This window comes from Ictalurus furcatus, chromosome 23 (genome assembly GCF_023375685.1).
Source record: "Ictalurus furcatus strain D&B chromosome 23, Billie_1.0, whole genome shotgun sequence".
Taxonomy (NCBI): Eukaryota; Metazoa; Chordata; class Actinopteri; order Siluriformes; family Ictaluridae; genus Ictalurus; species Ictalurus furcatus.
Genome location: NC_071277.1, coordinates 5,928,757 through 5,940,767, shown reverse-complemented (window position 1 = coordinate 5,940,767; position 12,011 = coordinate 5,928,757). Strand labels below are relative to the sequence as shown.

General features: G+C 40.6%; 1 protein-coding gene across 5 annotated transcripts in view; it reads right to left on the bottom strand.

Moving 5' to 3' along the window:
• Positions 1-12,011, bottom strand: part of map3k22 (mitogen-activated protein kinase kinase kinase 22) — a 59,315-nt gene that overhangs the window by 25,253 nt on the left and 22,051 nt on the right. For all 5 annotated transcript variants that reach the window (XM_053611562.1, XM_053611558.1, XM_053611559.1 and 2 more), the window contains 3 exons: positions 9,078-9,193; positions 4,350-4,387; positions 16-115 (listed from right to left, as the gene is read on the bottom strand). In XM_053611562.1, the coding sequence (XP_053467537.1) occupies positions 16-115; positions 4,350-4,387; positions 9,078-9,167 (228 nt within the window). In that variant the 5' untranslated portion in view covers positions 9,168-9,193. The remainder of the gene's footprint in view (positions 1-15; positions 116-4,349; positions 4,388-9,077; positions 9,194-12,011) is intronic.

Here is a 12,011-nt window from a genome sequence, read left to right as displayed (position 1 = left end):
TTTTTTTTTTTTTACCTCTCTGTCAGGGCAGTAAAGGTCCATGTGCTGACCAAAGGCCTCGGTCACTTTCTGCAGAAGTTCTCTGAACTTCAGCGGTCTTTGGAAGGGAATGATCCTACAGGAGACGAACAAAAAAAAAGGGTCAAAGATCAAACCAGTGTAATTTTAACCGTTTCATTTTCACCAGCTTTATAAACCCTGGATATACACTGGTTCTTCTAGAACATGGCTGAAAAATACAATGGGTAACACTTTACAATAACAGTACATAAATAATCATGCACTAACTCCTGAATTAATACTTACTTAAACATAAAATAATGATGAGGTAATGCAGGTACTAATCCCGAACTAATAAAGAGCTAACCTTAACTACGGCGAGAGTAAGTACATGTTAGTACATGTTTGTTAGTTAATGTATACATTAACACGCAGGGGTAAACTAAATCAAACATCCTCTATAAGAAAGAATATGAATGAAACGCACATAATTCGAAATTATTTAGATAATCCCTGCTGGAAAAAAAAACACAACAACAACAACAGAAACCATCACAGAAATTCTAATGGCTTCCACTACAAATACCATTACAACCCATCAGATGACCATTAAAACCATTACCATTATTGGTACTTAATGGACATGATATACTAGACATAACAGGCCACCAGTAGAATGCCAGTAGAAATGACCAGTAGAGAACCACAGGGACCATTAGAGTTTCCATAAAAACCAATACAATTCCAACCATTACAAATTCTGTAAGGGTTTCTATTGCTTCTCCATCCATCCATCTTCTATACCGCTTATCCTTTTCAGGGTCACAGGGAAACCTGGAGCCTATCCCAGGGAGCATCAGGCACAATCACATACACATACCCATTCACACACCCATTCATACACTATGAACACTTTGGACATGCCAATCAGCCTACCATGCATGTCTTTGGACTGGGGGAGGAAACCGGAGTACCCGGAGGAAACCCCCGCAGCACGGTGAAAACATGCAAACTCCGCACACACAGGGCCACGGTGGGAATCAAACCCCCGACCCTGGAGGTGTGAGGCGAAAGTACTAACCATTAAGCCACCGTGCGCCCTCTATTGTTTCTATTGTAACATTTTTTATTGTAAAGCGTTACCGTAAAATGGAATAAACCTACTGTTCTACTGTAGGGTCGCGTACTTACACACTGTCACATAACACAGCTGATGTAGCATAATAAGTACAATAAGTATAATAACATGTACACGATGCAGCTAATCTCGCAATGAACTAAAGAAAGCGGCCCAATGTGAAGCGGAGTCACTCTTTCCAACCCGAAGTCGATTATTTTCCAACAATCCACAACAATTGGATTGTTGTCGTCATTTTTATCCCCTTACAGTTAGCAATACGGTTAGCAATCGTTTTCTTTCTCTTGAATAAAAAGTCTATAAAAAAGAACGCAGCTTTTCAAGTTTCCAAGAAATCGGACAATGTAAACTACTCCAGGACTTCCTCGTGTTGGAAAAACGTTCAGCTTTACCAGCTTTTTAAACAGCAAAATGCTGACACTGGAGACTCCTTCTAGAAAGCTTCATCATATGACCAATCACACACGCTTTAAATCTCTTTATGTGGAAAAGTTGTGTGTTCACCATCCATACAACACATGCAAATGAGTTGTTACTAAAGAAACGATAATATATTAGAACGAGCACGTTATTACAAGGTGGAACTGTCAGATCTGCAGAAAATGAACATCTGATCAATCAGATTTGAGAATTAAATGGCACAGCGGTATAGCAAAGATTAAGCACTGAGAGAAAGAGATCCTCTACTGTGTGGGAATTATGTATGCGATTAGAGAAATGCTAGCTCAGCAGGTCAAGTTCTGCGCTAGTAGACAAAATGCCTACGTGAGTTCAAATCCCAGGACTGCCAGAGAGGCCCTTGACCTCGAACCACTCAGCTCTATTCTTGCACTGGATTCTGCCTTACTTGTTTGCTACTTTGGAGAAAAAAGCTTCTGCTTTGGAACGTGAATGTAAAATGGTTGTGTGTGCATTTGGCACGAGCGGCTGGAACGGGGCTCTGTTTCAACACCAGCGTTCCTCACATCAGAGCTCACACAAAGGCAGATAGAGCTTCCTGGGGGGGGGGGCGAAGCAGTGTTGGCTGCAGCTGGTTTCCTGTGTACCACTAAAGTTCATCTCTGCTTTGTCCAACATATCCCACAATCCCTCAGCATCTCCTACTATCTGCTGCTTTTAAATAACCCCTAAACCTCCCACATGGGACGTCCATCGGAATCTCGCCGCCAAATTAGCCACTGTTTACTGATCGCATCTTGGCATCGCTACATCAAATGCCCTCTTATCTCCACCTTAATGGCTCTGGATTTGGCCCATGGAGTGAAGAATTCTGGGAAATCCGTGCACTGGGAACTGTCAGGTGAAGTTTCTCTTTGTGGCGATCGGATATGAGATCTTAGTCTCTGCACTTCCGCTTCTCATGATGTTCAAGATGTGATAGAAACGAATCCAAACGCTTCTTCTAAAGTCCGGAAAAAGACAGAGGAGAAGTCGTGGCCGGAAACAGAGCGCAGGGGAAAATATGGCTCGGAGAGAGAGACGAAAGGACATACGGAACGAGAAGGCTTTCCTTCCTCAATGCGTTTAGATAAGCAGAAGCTGGCATGGAGAGCGGCGCTCACCTCTTTCCTGTCCCACCGCTTCAGCCGTTTACGGAGGAAAGAAAAACCTCAAGTGGCTCCAATTAGGGCACTTCGCTTGCCGAGCTGACACCAGCAGAGTCTACTGATGAGGCTTCGACTGGATAACAGAGTGCTATTGTCACAGTAATGTCTTAAAGAGTGGAACTTTCCAGAACACTAACTAAGCCTGCTACAGTGCCAAGTTTTGGAGTAAAGTATCCAATACTTAAAATAATGGTCTTTCTTCATTTTTAACATTTTTCTCACGTTTTCTTGTCAAATCGTGTCGTTTTTGTTGCACAATTTTCCCTTTACTTCAAATATAATCTTTCAGCCAAGACATGTTTGGTTCCTGACATTTCCTTCTTTGATATTGTACTGGAAATACTAAGCGAATGACAGTCTACCTCAGCCTGGTCAAATCCTGGCCAAATCTTTATATACTTGCTTCAATAACACTGTTAAGTCACGTAATCTAACCTTTGAATAAATTACATAAAATATTGACCAATCTAAGGTCATCTACAGAATCGGAATAACCTTTTTTAACCAATCTTTTCTAAGAGCACCAATAATTCTGGAGCTGACTCCACGTACGTTCTGGCTTTCTGGTACAATTCTTACTTGCGAAAAAAGGTGTCTTGGCTGATTGGCTGGATCTGGGGTAAGTGAAGAAAAATTCAGTGAATTTGATATTACATCAAACTATTGTAAACGTCAAGGACTAGCAAAGAATCACTGCACTGTGTTGTTTTTAGAAATGGTGGCAATAATTCTGGACAGCACTTTCCATATCTATTCCTAAGTATAGGTACCCTGTCCAGGGTGTACCCCGCCTTGTGCCCGATGCTCCCTGGGATAGGCTCCAGGTTTCCCGCGACCCTGAAAAGGAGTAAGCGGTTGAAGATGGATGGATGGATGGATTCCTAAGTATAGTCAGCTCCTTTCTGGAGGAGATGATTCATCTTTCTCTAATTGGCTGGAACAGAAAAGAACGTCACTGTCAACGGCAAGACAAGAGCTTTTTCTTCCAATTAGAGAGACTTGAGCTGCGTTCTGCATGTGTGTTATCTCAAAAAGCACCCAGAAAGTAAGCTGAGGCTTCTGGGAAACTTTCAGACTACAGTGTATGTAGATTTTCCCAGCATGCACTCGTACTAAAGTGTCTGATCCACTGTCCAATTTCCCCTGAATCGAGGACGTTTTCCGAGATGCAAACACGTCCAAACTTCGTGTCTGTGATGTGGCTTTATTATAAAATGAGCCCCGAGGGAGGGTCTTCGCTTTTCCGTAGCGTGTCGTTTCTGTGTTTGGCTTTCTTTTCCGTTTGGGAGAAAATGAGACAGACTGTATGTGTGGGCGAACGGCTCAACTATAGGCCTCTGAGAATTAATCCGGGATGTGTCACTGAGCTCAAATATTGGCTCCCTCTCCCCCTAAACTGGGCTGGTTTGGTGAAAACACAAAGAAAAAGTTAAATGTCAAAGCGCTCTAGGAACGTTTTTTTTGGCAGAACATCAGTTTTATCCCCCTCATATCCACCATCCACCCCCACCCCCAACCCCTCCCCCCCTCCCCCCCGTAGTCCGGAAAAGCCAGTGCTTGCCTGGTGAGGATGTGTGGAAAGAAACAAATGGGCTCTGACTCACCGTTTTTCTCGCTCATGCTCCAGCTTCACGCGCAAATCCTGAAAAAAAAACCAAAAAAAAAAACCAATAAAAACAAAACGCAGGACAGAATGGGTAAAATAAATAAACAGGGAATGATCTATAGGGAATGATATATATCTATATATGTGTGTATCTATTCAAAAGAAAAAGTGTGTGAACATTTGTTGATCTCGCACAATAGAACAAATAAGAAGGAGAGAATTACTTTTTCAGACAGAGTACAAATACTTTTTTGGTACTCATCGATACCAATACCGACACTGATCCAGAGATGAGTAACCTACAGTACATAAATCAAGATGGCGGTCCCTACAGGATTTTGCAGTTTTGCGATCGCAGAAATGAACTCAAAATCAAGCAAACTCCGTAATATTCAAAGGAGCTTGCAATTGTTCAAAATTACCGCAGATTTGGGTCAAGGCGTGTCATGTGACGTCATCCCGACACACATTGAACCGAAGCGCTCTTCGATTCGCGTGCGTCGAACACGAGTACAGATAAAAGGTCTCGTTTACCAACAAACATCACGGCGAAAGACCGCGCAAAACAATTTCGTGAAACTGCAATTACGCCGATTCGAGTAAAAGAAAAGCACCGCAAGCTGAGTCGCAACGTTCGAAAAAAATCCACAGCAACATCAAGCGATTTTCGCTTCAAGAAACACACACACACAAAAATCCTGTATACACTGATAAGGGTCATTCTGTAAGATCTCATTTTTATAGCTGTTTTTACGTTAGTTGCTGCCATGTGGCGCTAGTAATGAACTCCTCATGCTGAGTTTTCTGTTATTGTATAAACAGTATCTTTAATAGACACTGTGAATGCGGACAACCTGAGCGTGCGCAGAGCAGAATCGGTGCGCGCGGTTCGTTAAAAACGTGCTCGCAGAAAGGAAGCGTATAGCCTTAGTGCTCAGTGCTCGCAGAAAGGAAGTGCTCAGGTTCCCTTCAATGCTTCCTGGCACCCTGTACTCATTCATGGCACCCCACGCTTGCTGATCCTGCTCTCCGTGCTCGGGTCCATCCCACATGCTCTCTACCGTTTAAGATATTGTGTAAATGCCATAAGGTGTTTTATTACATGTAGTGTAGGAAGATGCATACAGTACAGATTTGGGCTTTTTTTTTTTAAAACGAGTACATGAAACTGAAACCAGATACCAGTATCGGGTTCCATCCTGCTCATTTCATTTGTGCTGTAACGATTCAAGACCCGTCACAGACGCTGTGTTCAGTTATGTAACCTTATTTAACGAGGTCCTTATGAAACGATGAAGCTGTCTCAGGGCGTGTTGCATCATAAAAATAGAAAAAAGCAGAAGTTAAAAATTATAAAATTCTTAGTACTGGAAATACTGAGTACTGAGTACTGGAAATACTGGAAAAATACCCAAAAAGCAGAAGTCTAAAGCACATGATTAAACGTATCAGAATTCAGGAGGTCATTCATTTTCCATAACAGCGGCTCTCACGGTAGTTCCGACTAAATCACTCGTTCTAAAGCTTTACCATTTCTATATCAACACAGACTATAATATAGCAGACGCTCGACCAAAAAAACATCCTGCTATCTACTATGACGTAAGCAATATGAAGAGGTAACTGGATTCGTGGAACGTCCACAACATTACATGTAACTATAAACGGATAAAAATCATGATGTTCATGAAGTTAAAAATGTTCATTCTGGCAAATTTCTCTTGCATAAGCGGAACAAACCACTTTGGGATGCTCTGTTACTGGAAAATAATTCATTCAGGGTGGTAACAGTGACTCCGTTTACACGGACAGCAGTAATCTAATTATTGACCTTAATCTGAGTAAGATAATATTGTGATTAAGGTGTTTACATGAGTCGCTTTTAGAATACTCCTGTCATGTACCCATTTTACATGTTTTAGAACATAATTACATTAACAGCCCGCGTCATTACGTCACCGCGCCACGCCGTCCGACGTCCCTCCAGAATTTCACGTATCAACATACAGTTCATCTACGTTATGGTACCGTATACAGTTTTGGGTGTTTTTATTTTTTTTTTACGAACGCTTTAAGTGCAGTTAATTATTTTTCATGCTGTACATGCTAATAGACAACTGCTTGAAGCGGTGGGTGTGTCCCAAATCGCGTAGTTACCGTCTATATAGTAGCCGAGATACATGTATTTTTCCCCACTACAGGCCTATAGTAGGAAAGTATGCGGTTTGGGACGTGGCCAAACTCTCTTGTTCGCCGTAAAACGTAAAACTGCCGTGTGTGTATGTGTCCTGTCACAAAATGCGGTGAAAACTCCCACACGACGTTAATAATGTGATTAAGGTGTTTACATGTCTGTAATACACGTCCATAATGCGACTAAAACAGGAGTACTCCACCTGTCTTAATTCGATTAGAGCTTAATTCGATTATGACCTTAATTAGATTAAGGTGAGTAAAAATTGCTGTTTACATGGTAGTTTCTTAATCAAAGTGCATTTTTTTCAAAGAATTTCATTCACTCTCACTTCTGGTTTGCATTTCTTTTACCTCTTGAATGAGGAAGTAGATGCTGAGGTAATGCGATATGTGAATAATGAGGAAAGGATTGGCCATAGAAGGTAATGTTACTCCGTGCAAGTGTCATTCGTGTTCTTCATGTTTTCACACCCACACAGTACAGACCTTTCCTCTTAAGGCAGTTAAGAGGTGTTTTTAATGGCCTGCCTGACATCGTGATGGTGCTGTAGTAGTGTGGAAATGCTGGTCTGCTCAGCGCCACTTTCAGCTTTTCCTCATTTGCACTGCCTCATTCCTAAGTGTCACTGTGGGACTTAAAGGTGTGTGTGTGTGTATGTGTGTGTGTGTTTGTGTATACAGTGTTTTAGCAAGCCATTTATCTTGCGGCGCCCTGTGTGAGAGATTGCGCAACGAAAATAACAGTGATGAAACAGTACTTGCGAAAGGTACTTGAAACCCACACACACACACACACACACATGTCTGTCTCCCTATCCTTATGTACCACTGAAATTATTATGAATTTAGCTAATTAATGCAATGCTAAACCTAAACATAACCATATATTTAATCTCAGTAAGCCAAATGTCCCCACAAGGTCAAAACTGTCAGATATTTTTATCCTTATGGGACATTTAGTCACCATCAAGATTCGAAAACACACACACACACACATACAGGGCAGGATTTAAATGGCCCAGTCTTAGATGTGTCCTGTTTATATCTGCATCCAGAATGCATCTGCTTCCTCAGTAAAGCATTATACCGGAACAGCTAAGATGTGGTCCAAACATTTACACCAGATCAAAGCTGCTTTTTATGTGATATACTGTATCTGCTAATATAAAGTCAATGGTAAAGATTCTGAACTGGTAATCCGAAGAGCTTAAAACCCAGGACACTCAGAGAGCCACTGTTATAGCCTTGAACAAGACCCTTAACTACTCATGCAATTGTATCTCACTTTTAATAGTATCAAGTATCAAGTGAACTCTCTATTGATACTTGATACTTTTATTAAAAGTGAGATGTAATTTTCTCACACTTGGATATATAGCCTGAAGCCTCAGTTCAGACTATATATCCAAGTGTGAGAACATGTGAGAAAGTTAAAGTTTGTACATAGAAATATTAAGAATATCTCAAAAGTATTCCAATATAATTAGTCTTTCTACTAAAATTCGAAGTTTTCGACCTAGCTGTAAGTTGTAGTTTGTTGAGGAAATAAATTACAATGTTTGTTGATAAACCACTATATAAAATGTTTGTGGAAGTAAATTACACTGTAAATCGGTTGTAGAGACAAATTACAGTGGATGTTCAGGGATGAAATACATTTCACTGGGTAAAGTTTGTTCATGACATAAAATACATAGTAAAATGTTTGTAAACCGAAAAAACTACATTTAGAAATGTAGCTGGAGAAATTACCTTGTAAAACATTTGTAAAATGTTTCGTAATGAAACAAATTATATATATAAAAAAAAAAAAAAAACCTTGCGGAAGTAAATTCCATGGTAAAAAGTTTGTAAAGATAAATTGTGAAACGTTCATTGTTGAAATGTTCGGATTTTACGTGCAAAGTGGAAGAAAAAAACATGGAAGCCTCAACGGAAGTGTGTCTTTTGTTTAAGCAAGACCCTTAACCTTCAGCTCAGTTGTATATTGCATCAATGATAAGTTGCAAAGCATCAGTCAAATGAGCAAATGTACTGGATTATGTGTTACTTTATACTATGTAAAATAATACAATACGTTACTGTATACGTCTGCTGTACACATAATTTGCAATCCTATACAGCTTACTGTATTATATAAAATTACTGTTTGGTTTGATGCTAGATAGCTAGTATTAATTAAGTCAGATATTTTACTAACATTAACTGCTCGCTAACTTACTGTACTGTAGCTATCAATAACTAGGCTAACATTAAGCAAAACACTAACTACCTAGAGTTAGCTAGCTGGCTAAAGTGTTCATGAGGTAGTTTTAAATTTCTTTGTGTGCTGTTGTTACATAATTAGCTTTCATACTGCATTAAATTGGCAAACTTATAAAGCAGATTTTGGTATGTTTTAGCTAGACAATGTTAGTTTACATATGCTATACCATATTTTAATATTGAAAGAGCAGTTCACTTTTTGGATGCAGATAGATGCTGCTAATAAAGTGTGGGTCATATTTGTGTAGTAATTAATCACAGGTACCTGTCTGTAGCTTGGGGTCCTGCTTTTGGGTTTGTGGCTGGTGCCGCTGTTGAGCTGGTAACAGCAGCGCAGGGCAGCCAGGTCCTTCATGATAGAGTTAAGAGCCTCCTCATCATCTGTAACACACACACACACACACACACACACACACACAGAGTGTTAGAACCACATAAACCAGCCTCAATTTGCACTGCTTCAAATGCCAAATAGTTCTGCCGGAAAACAGGCACAATGTTCCTGGACCTGAACAGAATTTAATATATATTTAAAGTAGTGTTTATAATTCAAAAGAACAGCAGCAGGGGCATCATTTATAAATATGATATAAAGATTATAAAGATAATCATAAATCATCTTAAAATCATCCAACCTGGAAATATATTTGGCGCAAATATATGGCGGCGCACTTAGTTTAGGGTTAATTTTATATAAAAATAGCACTTTAAAGTCCCTACTGTTGGTTAAGACCTAAAATTGCTATCTATGTTTATCATGTTCATGGTGGTGACACCAGCATGTCCCAGCAGGTCCCACCTGGAAAATGGAAACAGGTTGTATTATAAGGATTAAAAATAAAACCAGAGCTCGTGTGATGTATAATTGTGGCATGTCTACGCAACTGCAACAGGACCGGTATTTCCACTTCAGATCCTATCGGTGGATTTTCTACAACAAAGTGGCTGTATTTCCATAACAGGCACCGCAGCTTTTATCCTCTGACATCATGATACTTAATATAAACGTTCAGCCATGATCTGTCCAATCATGTCGAGTTTGGCATTAGCCACAGACTAACTGTTAAGTAACGTTGTCACAATACTACAAATGTTACCTCAGAACAAAAAACAACAACAACAACAACAACAACAACAAAAAACACCATGGTAGCAAATTTAAATAATGGAAAAATACATAATGCATCATAACAGGAAAGGTGTACAGAATCTGTAATCAATTGAAGAACACGGAACATCTTCAACTGCTAACTTCCGATTAACTCGTGCATTCTGTATCTTCAGATTCCTGTTCTTTGCTGAAAAGAGCACGGTCTTTTCTTCTCTTATAGGTCATCTGCCTCAAGGTTCAATGATTTGCGCATTCTGAGATGCTTTTCTTTTCATCATAAAACCCAAAAAAGTTCGTGTTACTGTAGACTTTTTCTCAGCTGGAATGCTCAAGTTGGACGTTCTCTTAAGACCTCTCTCATCAGCAAGTTGTTTCTGGGGCACAAGTTTTCCTATTATAGTGGCCAGAGAGTGTATTTCCATCCAGAATTTTTAAAATCGTATCTTTTATGAAAACAGTATGCTGTGTTTTGTATGCTGAAGAGTACTCGTATTTCCAGGTGGACTGGAATGCAGTCGGCATTTTTTCATATTTGGATTCATTCAAATAAAAAGTCATCGCTTAATTATTCATAAACAATTTTGAAAAAATGTATTTCCTATTTTATTGTGTGCCAAGAACCTGTTTCCTGATTTTCCCATTTTCACGACAAACGAACACTGAGTACACGGATCCTCAATGGGTTTGTCCAGCTTAGTGTTTGAACGCTTTCAATGACAAGGATAATGTGTGCGAAAAATAAAGAGGCGTTTAATAATGCAACACACGCGCCAGCCTGGATAGCTGTGAAGCATGACGTGCTTTCATACCCGCAGGCTTCAAAGAGACGGCCACAGCAAGTCAACTGAGGCTATTAGAGCAACAAAGTGGTTTTGTTTTTAACCAGCCGGAGCTGAGCAGAAGTGGTCACCCCCCCCCCACCCCCCACCCCCCAACAATTAAAGTGAAACTTGGATAAAAGTCTGTGAAAAAGATCAATTACTTAACTTCAAAGCTGAAGGCACTTTTCTGCAAAACTTGTCTTGAATACATAAATTCTCGGGAGGATCTTTTTCGGCAGTCTGGGAAACATTTAAATGGGGCATATATTCGCCATCACCTTGTTAGGCTCCATCCAGCGAAAAGGAGAGTAATCATGCAAATAACCACATCATGAATTAACATATCAAGTGGGCTAAATGGAGGCAATTAGGTGTGTGTCGTAGTTACAGGCTGAGTGCAAGGTCATTCACATCCGCCGCCATGGAGACTCAGCACACGAGGTAGGAGTCAGTCCCATTCCAGGAAAATCCTCATTCATGTGCAATTCTTGTTTACTGTATTTAAAGTGGCATCTGGTCTGAACGCATCCTGCAGGATGAATGGTGTTGACTCATGGTGGTGGACAGTCAGAGATGAGTTTTGTGCTGACTCCAAGGAACTGTGGTTTGTAACACCCATTCACACGTCCAGAGTAGCCTCCACGCAGACATGGCAAGGTCAGCCGAGGGACACTTGACAGATGTCTCTTTCTTCTCTCTCACCTCCCCTCTCTTAACTTTATAGCTTCAGTTAAGTGACAGAGCGATCTGATGATTAATACTGCACCCACAGAACATCTCAAAACGACGGGGAAGATAAGGGGTGTGAAAATCATCCAGAAGATCTGCAAAGCCATCCTGGAACCTATCCCATGGCACAAGGCGGGAGACACCCTGATAGGATGCCAACCCATCGCAGGGCGCAACGCTAATCATGCATGCCTTTGGACTGGTGGAGGAAACCAGAGTACCTGGAGGAAACTCCCAAAGCACGTGGAGAACATGCAAGCTGTGCACACACAAGGCAGAAGTGGTATTCGAATCCCAATCCCTAGAGGTGTGAGGCGAGTGTGCTAAGCACTAAGCCTCCGTGCCCCTCCTCCCGAAATTATTAGTTCTCCATTTGGTGTAAACTGCTAAATACAAATATCCTAATGATAGCACATAGTGATAGTTGCCTAAAGTCCATACTAAGGGTGGTATAGACTAGTCGAGCATTTTAAAACTAGCCAATTCTCAAGTCAACTCAATATGTTAAATGGTCTGGACTTATATAGCGCTTTTTTAA